Source organism: Triturus cristatus, chromosome 3_1, assembly GCF_964204655.1.
Source record: "Triturus cristatus chromosome 3_1, aTriCri1.1, whole genome shotgun sequence".
NCBI classification, from domain to species: Eukaryota; Metazoa; Chordata; class Amphibia; order Caudata; family Salamandridae; genus Triturus; species Triturus cristatus.
Genome location: NC_140583.1, coordinates 1,054,382,961 through 1,054,398,856, shown reverse-complemented (window position 1 = coordinate 1,054,398,856; position 15,896 = coordinate 1,054,382,961). Strand labels below are relative to the sequence as shown.

General features: G+C 43.5%; 1 protein-coding gene across 1 annotated transcript in view; it reads right to left on the bottom strand.

Annotated features, from left to right (window-relative positions):
- The window catches only part of SORL1 (sortilin related receptor 1), a 744,876-nt gene that overhangs the window by 156,745 nt on the left and 572,235 nt on the right, over positions 1-15,896 (bottom strand). The window contains exon 35 of the mRNA XM_085645831.1: positions 7,566-7,735. Within this exon, the coding sequence (XP_085501957.1) occupies positions 7,566-7,735 (170 nt within the window). The remainder of the gene's footprint in view (positions 1-7,565; positions 7,736-15,896) is intronic.

Here is a 15,896-nt window from a genome sequence, read left to right as displayed (position 1 = left end):
GCTGCCCTGTATAAAACGATCTAAGAGCCGAAATTATTTTATGTTTTACAGAATACCCCGTTTGAGGTCCCTAATTCCAGGCAATAGCTGATGCGACCAGACTTATTGTGACGGGTGAGACACCAAGGATTGCCAGGAAGTCCCTTACTAGAAGTCCCCTTAAAGGCGGAATCGCCTTCCTAGACCTACATCTATATTACTGGGCGACCCAATTGCAAGTGATCAACGACTGGGCCTTTTCCTCTCAAAAGGAACCCTCCTTGATGGCTGACAGACGGCCATGGAACCATAGGGATGCGTCCAACAACTATACAGTGAAAGGGGAATGACACCATTACCGACCCCTACAGCTATAGTGGTCAAGATATGGCATAAGGCGACCAAGATCCTGAGTTAGAAGGGTAAACTGACGCTAGAAACTTTACTGTGATACTGAAGGGACTACAATACAGAGGGCCACGGAAAATGGCACCTTTTGGGAATCTCCAAGGTGGGCAACATCTGCAGAGGGAATGAGATAACCGTCGAACTACAGGAGCAATATGAATTGTCTGGCTGCCAATATCGTTGAATCCGGCAACTGAGATGTCTTCTGAAAAGCCACATAAACACCTTACAGGACACTCTGGATGAAATGCCCCTGGAGTACAAGGCATTCGGGCAGCCTTGATCAGTCACGCGGTGTTCTGACAATACTCCACTCTCATACACAGTAGTTGTCCCCCTAGACAGCCTTAGGGATATATGGGAGAGGGGCTTAGTCAGACTAGAAGATGACGATTGGGTGACGGCATGCCAATACCCCCGGAAGAAGTCATAAAAGCAGGATTCTAGTTAATCCAACTGAAAATATTCCATAGAGCTTACATCACGAGGACTAGATTGCTCCACATGGGGAGGACCAATTTGGATCTCTGCTTAAGGGGTTGCAGAGAGAGGACCGAGGGTGGGCCGAAACCACCGCCATCACTTTCGAGAACAGCTGAGGTGCATTGGTATGGCTGTTGGGGAGTACTAAAAATACTCCAGGACTACTTTAAGCTGCAGGTAACGCCTGCGGGACTTCGAACAATGTATATGGAAAAACGCACCGTGCAGGTCTAAGGACACAATCCAGTGACTTGAGAAAAAAGGGACTGCGGCCAGCATGAGCAATTAAAATGTGTCTTTCCGAAGGTCCAAATTAGGATTTATGCTCTCCCCTTCTTTGGCGCAAGGCAACCATCGCCCGCTTTCCAAATTAGGTACTCTCTCGATAGCGCTCTTGGAAAAAAACCCTTGCACATCTTGCAGCAGAGTGGATAGCAACTCTTTTGAAATCCACTCTGATTGTGGGGAATACTTGGCAGGGCAAAGAGGAAAGGAGGCATAGTTGTGCCACACAAGTTGTAACTTGTAAGACCCATCTGTCGGACGTGGTGTATAACCATTCTGGGAGGAAATGAAGGATAATGCCCCCAAATGGTATGGGCATGCGCCACTAACTCTACCTAAATTAGTTTGGTGGCTGTTGCAGCAGGGGGAAGAGGAATGGGAGGACTGATGTCCATGCTAGGTGGCCCCCTTCCTGACAGTCCTGCATCCAAGGCCTGGAAATGACTAGGTTGAGTGCTGTGCCATTTGGAAAGACTCGGCCTATATGCCAGCCCTCTGGATATCTGTTTTTCTGCAGTCGAGCATGGTTTAAAACCTGTTGGTTAGGGTGGGGACAGTTCTCTAGCACACTGGAATTCGTTTTTAGAAGTCATCGGAAGGCCAATAAACTTTGTATAGGGGCTACGGATTTGCGTCGGAAGGTTAGGAAATAAAGGGTCAGGGTACATGGGTGCTGCTTATCAGTTGGTCCACTTGATTACTTACAGAGTAGTACGGAGCTAACTTAGAGCCACACAGCATCACCTTACGACACATGGGAGCACTGCTCAAAAAAAGGTTTCCGGATGCCGTCTGGCACCTGGGAAGTATTCTAAGGTAAGGAACCTGCGGTTAGAAGTATTCTTCAGAATGCACTCATGCAGATTTTTATTTAGGACTACAGGTGGCAAGGATTCATTTTAGAAAAGGCTTTTTCATATATAAAATGCACAAAACCCCAATCCTGATCTGCTGATAGGTCTCATTCTTCAGTTCACAAAATATTTTTGAGCTGCATAAAGTTCACATGAAAATATTTTAAACAAAGAATTTTAACTTCATTGTTAAACTTAAGAGACATTATATACAGCAAATACAACAGTGCAATGTATCTCTACCTATGGTTAAGAACCCGACTGGGGACAGCAAGAGGTCACCTGGTAACAACAAACCCATAACAAAGTCAAAACAGCTTCTTCAAACTGAAGCAACTGGGACAGAGTACTGAGGAATTTACTTTAAAGAAGCAAACTGGGGCCAAGTCAAAGAAATGTTCATGAATCCTTGCAACAATTTATCAATTGCCCTGGCATTAAAAAAGCAGACTAATTATTAAGAGGGAAATATTTTTTTAATAGACATTGGTGAACTGCAGGAAACATTTACTCGTAACACAAACTACCAGGCGCAAATGTTCAACTTCTAAGCTTTTAGTTCGACAGAAAGCTTGCAGCTAACTCAAAATTTACAAGCGTCATTTATACAGCGAATCACATGAAAGCTTTGCCATATTTTGAAAGATCTTCCTCTCCCTTGGAGTTCTACATTTGCTATCTGTGGGGAGTTTCTACTGCATTATAAGACTGTGGCCAGGATAACTTGGCCCATCTTGTGTACCCACTCTGTTAGTCCAATTTGTTCATCACAATCTAGTCTTGTTAAAGGCACTTGGAAAGTATGTGCTCTAATGCTTCAAGCTAATCTCATAACTGCAATCACCAATGGGATGGCCATAGGGTTTGTGTTGTACACCATGAACTCAATCAAGCTAAATTAACCATGCAAGTACAGAAAATGTCCCAGTCTGTGTACTCATCCTTTGGCCACCACTGAATACCTTCTCCCAGTACTTTTTTTGCCAAAAATGTACTTAGTGAAAAAGTCCAATGGCTCTGTTGAGGTCTCGGTGGGAAGTTCCCTTTCTACATCCATGGGCTCCAGTCCACATCTGTAGAGGCAACCAGGTGCCAGACAGGTGCAAGGAATGTGACCTGCCTCTCAGAACACACGCTTATGTGTTATCCAGTTGAATATATGGTGTAATTTACAGACCTGAATTATCTACTCCAGGTTTGTGGTCAAGAAATATTCCCATGATGAACAGCTTCCACAAATATGTTTGGGACCTACTTACATCCATAAGTAAGATCTCAAACAAAACTTGAACTGGAGCTCAAGCCGGATTCTTCGACCTTGACTTAGGCTCAAATTGCACAATTTTTCAATTTGATATTAGTACTGTTTGAGAAATTAGTTAGCTGGACTCAAGATCCAAGCAACAAATTACAAAATTGGTTTAATTAGACTTGGTTTGATTTCAGTTTTGTAGTTACCCTGACATCCGAGATAGAAGGGATAGAAGACTAGAATGCTATTTTACTGAGAATTAAGAAATTGAGTTTTGATTTCTAAAGCCAGAGAAGTAGAAAAGGAGATGTGACCATAAATATGAAAAACGTTTATTGCCTAAAGAAATCTTATGAAAATAGTTTTCGGCTAATGAAAGTGAAAGAGCAAAATGTGAGGAATTACAGCTGGAAAGGACTGTTGGGAGATGATGAAGACAGAGAGGAGTGGAAAGGGAGTATGTGAAATAAGTTTACCTTTGTTTTAAATATTTTAGCTGCCTTTCAGAACACCTTAAAAGTTATGGCTCTTAAAGGTGAGAAGCCATTTTTTTTTTACCAATTATGAAACGGAAGAACAGCAAGACCATTCCATTGACTTTTTACTTTTTGTCCATTCTATAATACAATTGTGCAAATAATACATTTCAGTAATTTAAGGTATGAAATGATACTCATCAATCTACGAGAAAAATGTACAACTGTTCAATAGGTGAAGGCATGTTTGAAAACCATAACACTCCGGGATTGATTCATATGTTTCCAATTTTTTATTGTGATTTTTTGCAAAAAGAAAAAACAAGTTACTTACTTGTACACTATGATTCTCCAGTATTGATAACTTTCATTGATTCCCATGCTTGAATCTTCCCAGTCGTTGAGGTGGGAGTCCACTGGTAATTACAACAAGCAGTAGAAGGCCAAGCACCACACAGTGAAACCAAAAGGAGTCACATGGTTAACCAATTCACATCGTATAAGGGAGAACCAAACTCCAGCCAATCAGAGAACCGTTCTTGAATTATCCTTCCCCCTCAAAGATCACCACACCTCAGATTTCTAAGCATGAGTGTCCAAAGGAAGTAAATGAGGTATTCCATATAGTGAGCCCCAGAAAAGGGAGGTGGGTGGGTTGCATGTGAATCAATGAAATATATCAATACCGGGTAACCACTGTGTACAGGTAACATTTTTTCTCCAGTATCGAATCTTTCATTGATTCACAGGCTTGAATCGAATAGTAAGCAGTAATCGACCCGAGAGATAAAAAACATGCAGAGATGGGAATCAAACAATGCACAACATGTTAAATATTTCTTTATAGTAGTAGTGGTTCACCTCATTGAAATACATGACAAACTGCTTGCCCCACAGCTGCATTTTGGTTGGAAGTAGCGTCTAGACACTAATGCCTGGTGAACGTATGCCAATTCGTCGCCGTGGCTGCCCTGCATATTTGAGGCAAAGATATTCCAGCAAACAATGTCATAGAGGTTGCCATACCAACCATGTTGGATCTAATCTTAGTGTCCAGTTGTCCTCCTGCCTTTTCATGACAGAAAGCTACAGCTGCCAAAACCCACCTAGCTATGCTGGATTTTGACATAGCTTGACCCTTCCTTGGGGATGCAAAAGCAACTAGAAGCTGGTCAGACTTTCAGAAGGGTTTAGTTCTTTCGATATAAAATTTGAGGTATCACTTAATGTTCAGAGAATGCAGTGCTCTTTCAGTTTTATTCGATGGATTTTGGTACAATATTTTTAAGATCACTGGTTCATTAAGGTGAAAGTCTGTTGGAACCATTGGAATGAATCAGGGTTCGTCCATAAAATACCCTTATCCTTTCTAATTTGCATGTAAGGTTGCTGAATTATAAAGACCTGTATTTCCTTAATTCTCCTTGTCAATATCAATGCTAGAAGGAAAGCCATCTTCCATGAGAGGTACTTGATGTCTCACTTATGAATTGGGTCAAAAAGCCTTCTCATCTTCTGGGTCAGTACTGTATTGAGCTGCCATGCAATCGGATGTTTTTGCATCAGCAGGTTAACTCTAGACAGTCCTCTATAAAAACTCTTTTTACTGCTCCACTGAACCTATAAATTGCACCTTTCCCTGTGAGGTTTTGTGGGTTAGCCTAAAACTTCACCATGTAAGGTCCTTTTCAGATATCTTGGTCTATCGTCCACCAGGTCCTAGGTCTGTTTCCACTTTTGTTCATCTGGGGGACCTAACTTGTATGGACTCGGTCTCTGTTACTGACACCTTATTGTGCTTTGGCCTTTCTCAATTAGTTAATGCTCCGACACACTGTGCGGGGCACATGCTGAATGGAATCTTCTCAAATAATCCGATGTTGCAGTTTAAGGAGGTGTTCCCCTTAAGTTGGTCGGATCACCATGAAGTTGGTTGTTCTCTGGCTCGGAATTCTCTTCAGGGTGACTGTCAAAAATTGAAAAAGAAACTGGTTGAACAGGACTGAAAGACTTTATCAGAGACGTCCCTTGCAAGCACCCTTAAAAATAGACTTCGAACAGACCATGATGTCAATTTAGCTGCTGAAGAATTCACAGCCTGGTTTAGCTCAGCTTTCGACACGGTTGCTCCTTTTAAGGCAACTCAGTGCCAAAAGGAATCACCCACAGCTCTGTGGTTCTCAGACTGGCTTGGATCTGTAAGAGAAGTCTGTCATAAGCAAGAACAGGTATGGCATTAAAAATATGAACCCCAGGAAAAAAACAAATATAGAGCCCTGATCAGGAACTACAAACTAGGAACTGCTGAGAAAAATACTAAATTCTACATGGGCTAAATTGGTAATGCTCCAAATTATTCTAGGGAATTGTTTAAGATTATAGATCTTATGTCGTCTCCAAAGAGCTCAAACAATTTCAAGGTGACTCAAGAGTCCTGTGATAACCTGGAACACCATTTTCCGTTCAGAATCCTGACCATTTATTCGGAAATCGATACAACTAATGAGGAAACACAACTCTACAGGACAAGATCCCCCGGAGAATCTAGACATGAGGGTGATCGAAGAAGTCAGTATGCATACTCATGCTGTTCTCTTTTTTTTGCAAATTTCAGAGGAATAGACTGAGAAGTATCTTCTTACTGTAAAGTCAGGGTCTCCTTTTGAACCCTGTTCGCCTAAAACTATTCACCTAGTGGCTAGCACAATTGCTGTGCCTTTGGCCTTGATTATGAACAAAGTCACCTCTATAGCATGTTTTCCAAAGTCATGGAAAGAAGTGGCAGTTATGCCTTTTTGAAAAAAGCCAAATCTGGATCCTAAAGATCTGAAAAATTATGGTCCTATAGCCAAGCTTCCAATCCCAGCAAACAGCAGTGAGAAACATCTGAGTGGCCAGCTTATGACATTCATTAAGGACCATGAACTGTTGGATTACTCACAATTTGGTTTTCGTAGTGGTTATAGTACTGAAACTGCCCTGATCTCGGCAACTGATAGGAGCTGTCAACAGTTTCATTAGACAGTGATTTTCGATGGAGTCGATGACGTAGTAGTTGTTGACTGTGTCATAGACAAAGCAGCAGTAGACGTTAACACTTACGGTTGTTTTCCTCATTTTGGAAAACCCAGGAGATGATAGACGGCTAGATGTATGTTGTGGACTTCTACGGTCGTCTCTTTTCTCTTTCCCTTTTTCCATCTTTTTAGGTGGCTGCTCGTAAGATTCTGCTTCATACCTCATCTCTCTTTTTCTTGCTTGCTGTTGGCGTTTCTGGCTCCTCCTCTCTAGAGCCTGGAGTGCTTGCCAATTTCTTCTTTTGTAGCCACAGAAGAAGTCTTGTCTCCCTGTCCTTTAGGGCTTTTACTGAAAATGTTCTGCAATACTTGCTGTCCTTAGCCATGTGAGTAGGGCGTAGGCAATACAGACATACTTTTTTGAGAATCCTCCGATAAAAGCCTCAGTTTACCGCAAGTCTTACAAGGTCTGAATAACCCCTTTATAGACCCTTCTGACAGGTTGTTATATTGTTAGGGAAATCACAGCTCCAATGTAACTTGGTAGTTGACGGTCAGGAAAAGTTTAAAGCAAAAGCTTCACAAAGAACTGAGCAGAGCTCGGAGAGACTCCCTTCACACGATGTGCGGTTGGATATGGTGGCTCAACACGGGGAACATTTAAGCATGTGAATCTATGAAGCATTCAGTACTAGAGAACATTGGTAATGCATCAGGAATGTAGTAGAAATAAATAACTATGGTCTCAACAATTTTTAAAATGAAGCAAAAAGAATTGTATATGTATGTATGTTATATATTTTTCACTTACATCCTTCTGGGGTTCTCAGAGTAATAATATCATTGGTATTGTAAACCTTTCTTAGGCACTGAACTTGCACTTTGACATGATATGTTGTGTCGGGCTGAAGAAGTTTGACAGTAGTACTTGTTTTGTTGCTGTGCGTTTCTAAGACTTTCCAAGCACTTTCCCCAATTAACCTGCAAGAAAATTACATAAACGCAATTATTAGTGCAGCACTGTGTTTTTGTGAATGTAATATCTCAGTATACCACTTACATTCTGATTTTGTTTGAATCTTAAGTGAGTAGCATAGGAGAATCCAGAAAGTGAAAATTGAATTGATGGGGGTCGATAGAGAATGATGTTATTACCTTGTCTCTGTGGAAATCAACAAAAGAAAAAGGTATGCTGTTCCTAAATGGGACAAAGGACAAAGGGGAGTAAGTCAGAGAAAAGGAGCCACTACAAGAGTAGTAGTTCATTTTTGCAAATGGGGCCCTCACACAGCCTTGCAGGTGTCATGCTTAATCATCGGGCTTGCTCCTCATCGGGACGATGCTGCAATTCCTGACGGGCCCTCAAAGGAGGCTCTTTATCCGAGATCTTTTTCCAAAGCCGTGCTGTGAAGTGCAAGTTAAGGGCCTTTTTAGTAGATTGAGGAAACATAGGTGTCAATGTAGTGATTAGTGACAGTGGGGACAATGATCCCTGGTGACTTATAAGGTCAACATGTTTCATGCTGTCAATTAGCCAAGATGTGATCTATGGTAATTCTTCAGGACCGTAAACTTTATAACTAATCTACACAGTGTCTGGGACCAAGGATACAATAAATACTGTCCAAACATTAAGTACCCTATAAGTGTACCTGCAGAATGTAAAATAACTGACCCAATGAGTAAGTGAGGCACATGAGAAGGGGTAGGTCATTGGTGAAGTTCTCTAATGAATGACCATGCATAAAAATGTTAGCGTTTATCTCAGTGTTTCTCTCGAGGAGGTGATGACATCACCCTTATTGGGTCAGTGATTTTACATTATGCAGGTACACATATAGGGTACTATGGGGCCCATTACGATGGCGGTCAAAAAATCTTTCCGAATGCGATGGTAGCGGGAAAAGATCGCCCACAAGGACCGCGGCATAACAGCTGGTCCAATTAGGATGCTCCGCAGTCGAAATCCAACGTGGCGGTCGGATTCTGGGGATTAACACTGCGGCAGTCGCAACACTGCGGCAGTCGCAGCACCGCCGCGATGTCAAAAAGAGCATATCCTGCATATCCCTGCAGTGCGTGGCAGGCACTGCACAGTGCCTGCCACCTGGTACAGGGACATGTAGGCCAGTGCACTTCCCCCCCCACCCCCACACATTTGGCCCCGGAGACATTCTCCGCATGCCTTTCCATGGCGGTTCCACTGTCACTGAAAGGCTGGCTACCGCCGGCATCATAATCGTGCCGGCGGTGCCTGGCCCTGATCTGTAACAATTATAGCGGTCCAGCTCCGCCCGTCAGGCATGTGGGCGGACTGTGACTGGCGGAAAAATGGCGGGCAGAAAATCATACCGCGGCGGTCACGACCGCGATGCTAATCGGACCAGCAGTTTTCTGGGTTTCGATGGTGGGCGGACCGGCGGCGGCCATCCGCCCGCCATCCTAATAGACCCCTTTGTGTTTGGACACTACTTGTTGCATCCTTGCTCCCAGACACTGTGTAGATTAGTTATAAATGTTACGGTCCTGAAGAATTATTGACCTTAAAGGTCACCAAGGATCATTGTCTTCACTGGTGACCTCACATTTTTAATAAGTCAGGCATACTCATGGATTAAAATTTGATTTGAGACTTGCCTAGCCTTTTTTAGGTCACTAATTACTACATCGACACCTCTGTTTCCTCAATGTACAAAAAGGACCCTAAACTGGCACTTTATATCACAGCTTTGGAAAAAGATCTAGGATAAAGAGCCCCCTTGAGGGAGCCCATCAGGCATTGCAGCGCCGACCCGACGAAGAGCAAACCCGATGATGAAGCAGGACACCTGTAAGGGTGTGTGAGGGCCCCATTTCCAAAAAGGAACTACTCCCCTTGTAGTGTGGCCCCTTTTCCCTGACCTACTCCCCTTTGTCTTTTGCCCCTTTTAGGAACAGCATACCTTTTTCTTATGAGAATTAACAGTAGAGCATGTATACTGGACCTTTATGCACCCTAGGTCCCCAATTTTTTGTGATGGATCTGTGGAAATCAATACATCAGAAGCAAAAATAGGCACTGGCAAAGCCAATGGGCCTTTCATTTAAATCTACAAGTGCGAGCTATTAGCTTTACAAAAGCTTTTTTACATTGGCCTAAAACAAATAAAAGGACATTAGTGCATGACAACAGAGATGTATGCATAGACAATCACTGTGGAATAGGCTTTCATATAAAGTAAACACAATTCAAGATGGCCACCTATGTGTGTGCATGCATGAACGAAAACAAAGAAGCTCTGGGCCAGGGAGCAGTTTGCAGCTGCCAGACCATTGTAGAAAAAAAATATTTAAAAAGCGACATGGGGAGCTACATATGTAAAGCCAACTAGACCAGTAGCAGCCTGCAGCTGCAAGAAACTTGCAGAAAATGTAAAACAAAATTATTTCATAAAGCATGTGAAGGAGGAACCGAGTGAAGCACAGAAAGAGTGGCCAAGCAGCAGTAAGTGTCACAGGGAAAAAATTTAAGAAAATTGGAAAAAAGAAAGCAGGGATGAAAAAACAACAGAGGACATGAGGGTGGAGCACCAGGTACAGTAGAAAGGGGTCGAGTGCCAAAATGTGGAACAAAGTATTCACAAAAAGTGAAAGGAAAAAATGCACTCCCATGGATCACTTAAAGAAAAAAGTAGTTCTCTGGTTGTAAGCAGAGGAAGGAAAAAAAATAATCTAGTCAAATGCTGCTACGCTTCAGGGGAGGGACAAAAACAAGAAGGAAAGCTACGAAAGAAGTAGAAAATAAATTACATTGAAAAAAAGCCAAGCAATGATACGCAGAGGGCAGACCCAAAAATCACCATTTATATCTCAAACCAATGTGTCTTTGACAACTTCCAGCTAAAAGATGGCTTTCAGCCATCTCTAGCGGGGACCCAATTTGAGAGGCAGCTAACAGGAAGGGGGAAGGATGTAGACTGTGAGTAGGGTCACAGCTGTTTCCAAGTCTAGTCCCGCATTGGGGATGGACGGATAAGAGAGACCAAAGCCTTGAATCACAACACATGCAGACCATCCCAGTGTACACCTGCTAGCTGTATCAATACAGTAAATCACACAACACACACAGAGAGTGAAGCTAAAAAGACATGCATGTCTGAATTAGAATTCGGTTGCCACAAACAGCACCCTTATAGGTTCTCATTATACCTCTGCTACAAATTAGAGGCATACATTGTGCACCCACAACATGCAGCAAGGGTGGGTGCTATGATTAACAAGTGCGGAATTATTACATCATTCCAATTTCAAACCTGATTTAGGAGTTAATTGGCTGCAGGTTTGGGCACCACTGTTACTCAGAGGAAATAATGCAGGGAAAAACTTGTTGAGGTGCAGGGTTAATCTATAAGAAACTTCAACAAGGTCACAGATTGTTGAGCCCACTATGGGACAACATTGGACCTTGCCTTTATTTATTTGATTGCTGATGCCTTTCCACTCTACCCTCTGGTTGCTAGTTGATGGTGGCTACTAGCAACTATCGCAGTTCTCACAGGACACCTCTGTCACTTTACTCTTTCCAGCAACGATAAAATGGAAGTGGCATTGGAGGCTGGGGTGTTCAGATGATGTGAGAAAAATGTCTCACATGTTTATGGTGAAAGCCAGATGCATACTGAATTGATAACATAGCCCAGCCACCAGCCTTGAACCTAGCCCATGCTCAGCTACCAGCCCTGTACCTATAAAGGAAATGCTTTTTAGGTCTGGAGACCTTTAGAAATCGATTCAGTTTTTCAGGCAAAAACGTGCACGCGTTGCATTGCTTTGAATGGCAAAGCGTGCATGTTTGGTGATTCCCTTGCGGGAGCGAGCGGCGCCATGTGTTAGCAATTATCGCGCTCGCTCCCGCAAGGTAAACGCTGTGTGTCCCTGCTCTCGGCCGCACTCCCCCCACCCCTCCCACTTTTTTTTTTCATGCATCGTGCTCGCTTTCACTTTCTTGCCGGTTCTTCACTTTTCTTCCACTTTTCTTTCCCTTTTGTCTTGTTTCTATTTGCTTAAGCACTCAACAAGAGTACATGGTTTTTATTGGTCTCCCTCGTGTGCTGCCTCCACTGCCGTGTTCATGTTGCTCCATCCCTGTTGCTTGTGAGCATCCCTGACTCCCTCTGATGTGCTCACCCTCCTGTGCTTTTACCTGTTTTTCCACCCTCGTGTGCTTCTCTTCTCTAACACCACATTGCACTCTACTCCTTGTTCTTACTCCTCTCTGTTTGCTTTCCTCCCCATGCCCTCCGTGTTGCTCCCCGCCAACACTCCGTTTTTTCTTCTCTCCGCCCTTATTGTTACTCCCTCCCATTCCCTTAGTTAAGCTCCCCACCTTCATTGCGATCCCGTACAAAGCTGTTGATCACCCTGTGGCTCTGCATCGGTATCTGCTGAAATTAGTACTGTATTGAAGTGGCGTCTGCCTCTGTGCTAGAGAAAACGGGTCACTTTTCTGAACTAATGTGATTTTCACCCACAGCACGGTGTATCAAGGGGAGGATGTGACCTAACGGCCAGAGCTGATGACTTTGGGGCTGGAAAACCAGGTTCTAGTCTCGGCGTCGGCTCAACATCGTGGGATTCTGGGCAAATCATGTAATCTCCCCGCCTACCAAAAATGAATGTGTCCCTGTGTAACGTAACTAACTGGTGCTCATGTAAAACGTGCTAATACATTCGGGTCGAGTTTGCGCTATATAAAACTGAAAAAATAAAAAGGCTGCCATGGTATTTTAGGGTGGTTCTCGTGTTTTTATGGTATAGTCTGACAGGCCCCTTCCATATCCCGTGATTTTCTGTCACACCTGCCCCCCCCCGCTTTTCTTTCTGCCAGAGAGAAGTTGTATTTGGCTGCAGTAAGATGTTATGTCAGTGATCTCAATTAAGCTTGCAAATCGCAGCATCTACAGCATGGACATCTACAGCATGATTGTGCAGTGGCTCCTCGTTATTAGGGGGGCTTCCAGCCTTTGTTGCTTCTTCAGCCTACAACGCTACGCACATCTGCGCTTACAGTTTACAGTTTCAGCAAGCATTGAGATTGTGGCTCAAAAGCTGGGATGGGCGAAAGTGATACACTTTGTGACACAAGGGCAAGTCAGCGCTGCTGAAGCTACAACTTGAGTACATAAGTATCCCCAGTGGCCAGTGCAGCTGGTACAGTCGTACTAGGGTCCTGGTGAGAGGAGAGAACTGGGGTCCTGGTGTGAGGAGACATCTGCAGCCTAGTTATTTCCTTTTACTAAAGATGGAGGAGTGTCCATGTTGCATCCAGTGGATCTCCTCCACGCAGCATATACATTTTACTAAGATGTGGTTGGTAACAACCTTTACAGAGAGGCTTAGGAACGGCGAGATATAGATGTCTTCACTGGATTATATAGTGGATTTTTGGTGAATGGTTGTGAGCATATTCATTCAGGAGTGTGAGGGGCACAAACCATACTGTAGAGTAAGCTTCACAAAACTGCAGTTTCTGTCCCGGACCACCCACAGGGGTTTAGAACAGAACGAAACCTTGCAGAAAATAACAACTCTGGCTCTTTTAGAAGTTTCAGAGGCCAAGTGGCGGATGGGATGATTGGGATGTGCCATATACGGGGTGCCATATACGGGGTGCCCTGCTTCAGGTGGTGGGTCTCCTACAAGAAAAATCACATCAGCATCCTGTTGGAGGAGATACCACCACACTTGTTCTTTTTATTAGGCGAGTTGAGTCCTCACACATTGAGCGTAAGGAATTTAACGCCGGTGACTAGTCATGTGGGAGGGTTAGAGGTTAGGGCTGAGTACCCGCGTGAGTAAGCAGCCTGCTGGAGGGAAGGAGATTGAGGGATTGGGGAGGGAGATGGGGAGTGAGGGAGTGAGATGGTGCTGCGAGTGGTGGATGAGCCAGGGTCCGACCTCATGGGGTGTTGCAAGTAAGTGGGCTGAAAAAGTGGGGCGACGAAGTCGGGACAAGCAGTATGATGAGTCATGGGGATGAGAGAGCGTGGGTACCCCCAGAGAGGCATGAAACCTAGATAAAACAATCATTGGCATAGCCAATAGGTCTCGCCTTTGGGACCTTATAAGTGTTTAGTTATCCAGCACAATATCCTTGGTGCAACAACATCAAGTGTTGCATGGCTAAACACTTATAAGGTCACAAAGGCGAGACCTATTGGCTATGCCAATGCTTGTTAGGTTTTGCCTGCACAGCGCATGCGATGTGCGTGTGAAATCTGCTGTAAATATAAATCTTAACAAGCATTTGCAATGCAATAGGTCTCGCATTTACGCGAGTTTAAGCTATTGGCATTGTCATTTACAATGCCAATAGCTTAAACTTGCGTAAATGCGAGACCTATTGCATTGCAAAAGCTTGTGCTTTGAGTGTCGTCGGGTAGTGCAAACTCGTGTTCTCACTGTAAGTGGAGTGAAAGTGGCCTTTGGTTGTTGAGATTTGAATGTAAAAAAAATCAAAAAAAATCTGGTGAAGACAAACACAATGAAGTATTTCAAGACAGTATTACAAGACCAGGAAAGACAAACATCTGATTGAAAATCGGAGTCTGCGTCCATAGCAGGAAGAGTCTGTCCCCAGTGACGCACGAGTTGGTGGGTGTGCAAGCGTCTGCTCGGGCCTCATAGTTGTGTTGCTCCTCATCAGCCGGACTAGAACACATAGCTGAGTTAGTTACAATGTTATTATTTCTTGTGTTTATGAACCTGGGGTTCAAATGGCAGAAAATGACCAGCAACTGGCAGGTAGGTATTCACCCTTTTAGCATACATTGCTTAGTATGTGCACAACGGAATCCATGAAGTCGTCTAGAGCTAATAATGTCACGAGAGGCCGGCGGACACCGAGTTAACAGCGCCTTTAATGCAGGGGCGTCCTACGTAGTAAGTGAGTGAGTGGCAGGTACATGTCTTATTTTCAGAATGTCTAGGTACGATTCATTTTCAAACAATTAATTTAAATGATGTCAGTTCCACTCAATAGTCAGGCCATCTCATAGTATTGGATTTGTAAATGAATACCAGCACATAAAACAGTGCAGATTTTTGTTTTACATGTAACGTGTTCAGCAAAGTTAGGGCATTCCAAGCAACAGTCCGATCCCCTGCAAATAACTATAAGCAGGCAATAGCTGGTGACTCCAATAATTACTGTATTTAATGCATAGTGTACAAAAAGCAGAGAAGCTTAATTTGGGTCAGCGGTTTCCGGTGCGCAGCACTGGCATATATATGTCAGCACTGGCTCTAGTGACAGCCCAGCACATGGTGAGGTTGTCTTTTTTAATTCTGAGGTGAGCACATCATCTGTGTTTATTATGTGAACATACACTGGGTATGAATAATAGCAGCCTCTCATGCCGTTATTATAGCTTTGGAAAGCTGGAAATCTCTGAATTATTAAACGTTTAGGCTAATGCTGCTTAGGTGTTATGTTGGTACTGTCAATGGCAGTGCTGTCGGGTAGGCGTGGTGCAGGGTGCAGTAGCCTTCTAAGAAGAGCCCTGGCAGTTTTTTTTTTTTTACAAATCAAGCAAATAGAATGTTTCCAATATTAATTATTATGGGGTACTGTGCTTCATTTCCTAGGTGGCACAATTCATCACTGGGGAATGGAGCCAGACAGGAGCTGTAACTGAAATGGAGAAGCCCTGGAATGTCTGTTATTGAACCCTCTCATTAACCTTCTCCGGGCGTGACATATCCACACTTATGAATGCTGCTGCTTTCGAACTGTGATTTGTAGGCCAGTGGCACATTTTGGTTACAATCTGCTTCCAAATAAATATATTTTTGCCTGCTTACACCAAATAACCCCTGGCTTCTATGCTCGCATGCCCCTGCATGTACACTGCGGGGTTTCTTAGCATGCGATTCTTTGGGGCCAGTTCTCAGAGAATCTTCTTCTGCTAAAAGCCTCAGTACAAACTCCACATTCGACATGGTAAGATCTCTCTAGATGATCCACATAAAACAAGCCGAAAATATGCTCTTAAGTTAAACGTGCAATGCGTGACTAGCTGAACATTTTCACAACCCCCATGTTTAATAGCATGCCTAAAATGTGTTCACAAGATCTAAGTTCATGATCATGTTGAACATCTCC